At 35.3% G+C, this 6,895-nt stretch overlaps 1 protein-coding gene across 3 annotated transcripts in view; it reads right to left on the bottom strand.

Annotated features, from left to right (window-relative positions):
- The window catches only part of LOC107700234 (MAP/microtubule affinity-regulating kinase 4-like), a 46,184-nt gene that overhangs the window by 35,057 nt on the left and 4,232 nt on the right, over window positions 1–6,895 (bottom strand). For all 3 annotated transcript variants that reach the window (XM_016501819.1, XM_016501821.1, XM_016501820.1), the window contains exons 2-7: window positions 5,356–5,553; window positions 3,557–3,610; window positions 921–969; window positions 726–791; window positions 429–499; window positions 235–291 (exon numbers count right to left, since the gene is read on the bottom strand). In XM_016501819.1, the coding sequence (XP_016357305.1) occupies window positions 235–291; window positions 429–499; window positions 726–791; window positions 921–969; window positions 3,557–3,610; window positions 5,356–5,553 (495 nt within the window). The remainder of the gene's footprint in view (window positions 1–234; window positions 292–428; window positions 500–725; window positions 792–920; window positions 970–3,556; window positions 3,611–5,355; window positions 5,554–6,895) is intronic.

Below are 6,895 nucleotides of genomic sequence, written 5' to 3'. Positions count from 1 at the left end.
TATATATATATATATGTGTGTGTGTGTGTGTGTGTGTGTGTGTGTGTGTGTTCATATATTTAGCAGTTTTGTATATTTAAAACAAGGTTAATTTAGTTGAGTATCAAAACTGCGTAAGATAAGAAGGTTTAATGGGGTTTGAAAAATCTGTATAATTCAAGATACATTTCCTTATGCAGTTTTGCCTCTCATGTGGATTTATATTGTTTATTTTTTGCAGATTCTAGCTCATACCTTCAGATCTCTGTGAACTATATTCTTCTGATGACAGTAATGAACGGCTGACACAATCTGAAACAAAACAAAAAATAACACAACCTAGTTAAAACACATGAATGCTGAAACTGTAAACCTGAGGCTTAATGTGATGCAATACCTTGATCTTTAATCCTGCACTCTGTGCTGTAGCAATAATGTAAATGTCTCACCTGTCTGAATTTGGCTCTAGCCTCTATTTCTTTCATTCTCCCATGAGACACCAGGTAATCAAACACCTCACCTGGAAAAACAGATCGCACATGAATAATATCCCAAATATCACAGATGTACCTAGAAATATTATGTTGAGCATCAAGTCTTTTTGCATTATGTTGCAGCTCTGGAGAGACACACATTACACTAATATACACCTTATAGTGAACACACACACATCCCTTCCAAGGCCACACCAGTATTAAACAAAGTCATATTACATACTCCAGTATGTACAGTACATTAGAGCTCACCTCCACTTGCATATTCCATCACAAGATAAAGCGTCTTCTCTGTTTCAATAACCTCAAAGAGTTGGACTGTAATATACGAGTAGCTGGCATTTAATACTTTTGGCAAGCTTACATTTAAACAGAATTAGATACTTATTTTGTAAAGTAATTATTATAAAAGCAAGCATGCATTTATTGCATTTTAGTGCATCTTACCAATGTTGGGGTGATGGAGAGTCTTCATGATCCGCACCTCTCTAAACAGCTACAAAAGAAGAAAGAAAGAAAGAAAAAGAGGGTAATGCTCTCTCCATCTGTAAAAAGTACCCAATATACAATCCCTGTTGCTGTGGAAAGCCCATGATGGAGTCTTGCACCTGCATCTGTCCCATAATACATCTCACAGGCATGTGTTCAGAAGAAATGCCTTTAATACACCCCTCATTTCTTTAATTCACATTATCAGATGATATATATACAATTATACATGAAGGGACACCCACAATGTAACATAAAGATTACATCAACTCAATATGTCTTCTAGTCAATACAGATGTCTCATCAAACGTTTGCCGGGAGCTCGTTCAGCAAATCCTGTCAATCATAACAAGATATATGAGCAGCTGTTTTCCTCACCCATGTGGGTTACCGAGGCTTGTCGATTCATAAGTCAATCACATTACATTTCTCTTTTTTTAATCACATTTCCTCAACCTCTCATAATGACTAAGCCCAATATTTTGCTCACTGAAAAACTGCTAATTGTCAGTTTAAAGTCAGCATGAAATGGAAATCTTCCCTATAAATGTTTAAATCATGTAATTGACCTTACTGTAAATGATTCATCCATGCATATGTTTTTTTTAACCTTGTCATTTATAATCAAAATATCATAACTTGATCTAAGGGTGACACGAGAGACTTCTCTCTGGTGATGTATGTTGAACTTCTTAAACACCACTAATTTCTTACAACTGCGAGCTCGCAATCAGATCTGCCTCCATTCTTTGAAAAACAGACATATAGGACAAAGTCCCTGTCTTAATTGTTTTATTTTTGGTATTCTTTATGACTTTAAGTAGAGTCAACATGTTTAAAATTGTGTGTGTTGTTGACATAAGAGCTCAGAAATGTTTGAATAAACTGCTACAACATGCAAATCAGAAGACCAGAATTAAATCCCTCAGAACCATCAGAAAAGAGATATTGCTGACACAGCCACAGAAAATAATGCTATGAGCCATGTCACATGTAGACATACTTAATTTTTTCAATTTATTTTATATCACCTATATAGTAAAGCATAGGAGTTATCATCTAGCAAACATGACATGGGACAAAACTCTTTTCTCTATGTGCAACACAAAAAAAAGAGAGATAAGACAAACACTTACTCTGACAACTGACAAATGAACCACAGAACAGTGATTCCAGCATTACTATAACAGCTCATATCTAAGCTCATATCAGCCATATGAGTGATCAAGAAACCATACGTGACTTATGTTCAATAAGGGTGGTTTATTGTTTGTGTACAGTTAACTGTGTGTGTTACAGAGCCGGGATTGAATCACAGTGGGGCATTCTGGGCATGTGGAGAACCGCAGCTGTCGACCTCTCCTCTCCAACACACACACTAAGCACACAAACAAAGGTCCCACTTTATATTAGGTGGCCTTAACTACTATGCACTTACATTTAAATGAATCATTTAATACAATGCAATTATTGCGTACATACATGTTTTTGCATTGTACTTATATTTTTTTAAAATACCTGCATGTAAATACATCTGTTACTAATTTCTGTAATTACATTTATAATTACACTGTTGACCCATCCCTTACACCTAAACCCACTCTTAAACCTACCCATACCTCCAAACCTGTCCCTAACCTTAGCCATATCCCACCTCAATAGCTGCAGAAGTGTTTTGCAATACAATATGAAGTCACAGCAAAGGGTCTGAATACTTAGGACCATGTGATATTTCAGTTTTTCTTTTTTAATAAATCTGCAAAAATGTCAACAATTCTGTGTTTTTCTGTCAATATGGGGTGCTGTGTGTACATTAATGAGGAAAAAAAATTAACTTAAATGATTTTAGCAAATGGCTGCAATATAACAAAGAGTGAAAAATTGAAGGGGGTCTGAATACTTTCCGTACCCACTGTAAGTACATAGTAGTTAAGGCCACCTAATATAAAGTGGGACCCAAACAAATGATGCATTTTAAAACAAGACTGCCTATGGCCTGATTTAAAAACTAGTTAACTAAACATTGCATTTAAATACAGTAGATATTTAGGGGGAAAAAATCAATTACTCACACAGTAATGCCCCCTATAAAAAGACATTGTATATTTCACTGATATCAAATGGTTATGTTACTACATTTCAAATTTTGCACACAAAAGGGCCACTGTTGAGTGGCGACATAGTTGTGAGTGCTAAGATTTAATGTAAGATTCATCCAGATGAGTGAACTGATTTCACAAGTGTGGTCAGAAGCCTATCAAGCATAGCTTTTTCAATAATCAATAAATATCTTGATATATGTTCAAACTCCGAGCCGTGTTTGAGTGGTGGGCCTCAGTGGGAGGAATGAAGGCCGGTGATAATCTATTATGAGACAGATGAGTCACTGGTGTACAGGAGAGAGCGCAAACTCAACAGCGACACTAAACACTAATATCACACACATATGTGTGTGCGTCTGGACACTGGGTGATGTTTATGTAAAATGTCAAATTTTTTCTTTTTCTTTTTTATGCTATGTTAAAATGACAATTCCATAGCATTGTGACAGTTGTCTTAATAAAGAAAAAAAATGTCTTGAAAACTGGTCTTACCTTTTGTAGGCTGGTTGGGTTCAACTGAGTTTTGTCGATAATCTTTATTGCAACCTAAATATACAATGTACAATTAGTGATTGAAGCTCCAAACATACATTTTCTCTTATGCCAGATAGATGGTGCCCCAAAAAACTCTTGATTGTTTGTGATCAAACCTGATACAGTATCATCTGACATTCATTAGCAGATGCTTTTATCAAAAGAAACTTGCTAGACAGGGCAACCAGATAAAAAAATTCTTGGTTACAATAAATGGAAATACAGTATATACACTACTGTTCAAAAATATATTTTATCAAAAATACTGAAAAGATTATTATAAAATATTATTACAGTTTAAAATAATCATTGCTGTGATGGCAAAGATACATTTTAAGCAGCCATTTTTTCCAGTCTTTAGTGATCCTTTAGTAATTATTCTAATGTTAATTTGGTGCTCAAAGACATTTCTTATTATCAAAGATGTTGAAATCAATGTTGCCAACGTCGAAAACAGTTGTGCTGCTAAATATTTTTTTGTGATAAAACTGTGACATTTTTTCAGGATTCTTTAGTGAATAGAAATTTCAAAAGAACAACATTTATTTGAAAGATTTTTTTATTTCTATTATAAATATCTTTAATATCATGTTTGATTAATTTAATGCATCCTTGCTGAATAAAAGTATTACTTGCCTTCAAAAAAAAATCCACACTTCTGAACAGTAGTGTATTTGACCCCATTATTAGAATTCACAAAAAAAACAAAAAAAAACATGAAAATATCATAATAATACAGTATATGAAAATAAATCTGTCAGGATGTTAAAAGTACTCGTTTCAGAGTTTTATTTGTTTACAGGAGTGACAACCACATTCAACAGATTACAAATTTCACTTAGTGATAACTGAATTTATTTATGAGTAGTGTGCATTGAACCAAGCTGTTAATGCAGTGATGTAATTAAAAGTGCATCTAGGTCTCTTTTCTTCTCGTGTGGTGCTAGTCAGAGACAGAGCCATGTGTCTTGACTCATTTGCAAATTCACATGCCAGTCTGTCTCTCTCCAACGTAGCTGCTCCCACCAGCCATGTGGTCTAAAGACAACTCACACTGTACAGTTCAATCAGAGCACATGCTGTTAGTAGCAGCAAAAAGAGCATAAACAAAACACTGTTGATGGGTATTTTATTAGAACCTGTTCTTTGGTCAAAAATAGATAGCACAAAACTTTTAGCATCCATGTTACCTATTTATAGCCACAATGACGTTGTGGTTATGTCAGCCATCATGAATCTTGGAGTGACGATTGTATTCTGTATACACACACAACCATAATTTATGGGGTTTCCATCTGCATTTAAATGCAGTCGTCACTCCCAAAAGTGTATACGTGGCTCCAGACTACCACACATAAATTCATTATTATTGGTCCAAGAGTATTTAAAATCTCTGTTATGGTATTTAAACATAATTCTAAAAAAATCTAGAACTTTAAATATTTTAACACTATGCCAGCATGATTCTTTAAACATCACAATTTATTGTGATTAAGATTATTAAAGCTCTCTGCTGCCCACTAAGAAGTTGCTCTCTGCTGCCCACTATATCAGCTTTGGTTTATAAAAAGTAAATGTGGGTGTAGAAATTTTCGCACTTAAGTTGGACCACTTTAAAAATATACCACCCAAAGAATTACAGCTCACAAGTGCTCTGATGAGAATGAGACACAATACAGCAGCTGCTGTACCAACATTTTATCACACGCTTCTGGTTTTACCTATGTAAACGCTCTCTCTCAGTCTTTCTCTCTCACCTCTTTGCCCGTGAGGATGTGGCGGGCTAGTTTGACTTTAGCAAAGTTGCCCTTGCCGATGGTTTTAAGGAGCCGGTAGTTTCCGATGTGTGGCAGCTCATCTGAGCAAGAGGCCATTGAGTTACGACATCTCGCACCCAGTGAACGACTCGACACATTCGTCCCTTTCTCTGAACGACTCGCCACCAGAGACGCATGCTGGACAGAGAGACAGACACAGAGAACATTTAAGATTAATTAAGTTCAATTTGGGGAAAAAAATGGATTAGACTAAACTGGAGAATACATGTTGATGCTGAAGCAACCAGAAGGAAGAAAAACCTGCCTGTGACTCTATAGCCAGTCCAAAGGACTAAAGTGATTATCTCATATTTCAGAAATTGCATGTAGAAACAAAAAATTTAATTGTAGAATAGAAGAGTTAGGAGGGTTAAAGGCACAATATGTAATTTTCACCACTAGAGAGCGTGTATTCAAAATAAACAAAGAGGCAAAGCCGTAGTTTGATGACGTTCCCTTGCCCACATCTCAAAAGTAGGGACAGAATCTGCTTTCCATATCTGTAAGATCAGTTTTTTTGCAAGTAACATGCAGAGTGAAATGGCCTGTGTTTGATATTTACCGCAAAAGGCATTTTCTGCACCTAAAAGTCCAATACAAGGCTCAGGCTCCAAGTCGACAGAATACACTTCAGAAAGAAATTTAAATATACATTTCCAAAATGGCTGAATTTTACTACATGACCATAAAGAATGAAACAGGGTGCCTTCTAATGTTTTACACTTATTACAGAGTGGGGAAATCGTGGGATAAATTTTATGAAGTTTTAATTTAGAATAATGAAGCTGAATTACCTTGAACTGAATCAAATTATGTCTAGCATTTACAGAACATGTATGTACATTTCTCAAGCACTCATCCCACATGAATATTAAAACCAATTTCCTCTTCCCAATCATGTTTTATTTTGTGAGTATTATTGTCCACCTTTTCTACTAATAATTTGTAAAACAAATTGACACAGTACCACTAGCACCAGGGTGTACATTAACAATACTTTCTAAAGTTGGATTTAAATTCAAAGATTTGAAGTCTGAACTGTGCTTCCTAACAAAGTCTCTGACTTGCAAATAACGGAAAAAAATGAGCAGGAACAAGAGAATAGTATTGTTTTAGTTGTTCAAAAGAACTAAATGTACCTTCCCTATAAAGATCTTGTATTGTTACTATACCCATATGTTTCCATTGAAAAAAGATCTTATCATGTAACCCCGGAGGAACCACAGCCGATGCAATCCAACGGGACTCGGGCAGAAATCATGTTCATGGATGAGCTAATGATTTATTTATTATTATTATTTTTTTTTTAAATCTCTTTATTTTAATTTTCTTGAAACAACGCACACAATGTCACAAAATAGCTACTATACAGGAAAAATACGACATCGAGCACCTTTAGCTGTAACACTGTACAATACATGACTTTTGAGCCAAGAACATTAAAGCTTTATACTAGAAACAGCACCCCCCCCCCCCCCCC

Source organism: Sinocyclocheilus anshuiensis, unplaced genomic scaffold (assembly GCF_001515605.1).
Source record: "Sinocyclocheilus anshuiensis isolate Anshui unplaced genomic scaffold, SAMN03320099.WGS_v1.1 scaffold1236, whole genome shotgun sequence".
NCBI lineage: Eukaryota > Metazoa > Chordata > Actinopteri > Cypriniformes > Cyprinidae > Sinocyclocheilus > Sinocyclocheilus anshuiensis.
Note: the sequence above shows the minus strand (reverse complement) of the source record. Positions and strands in the feature narration are given on the sequence as shown.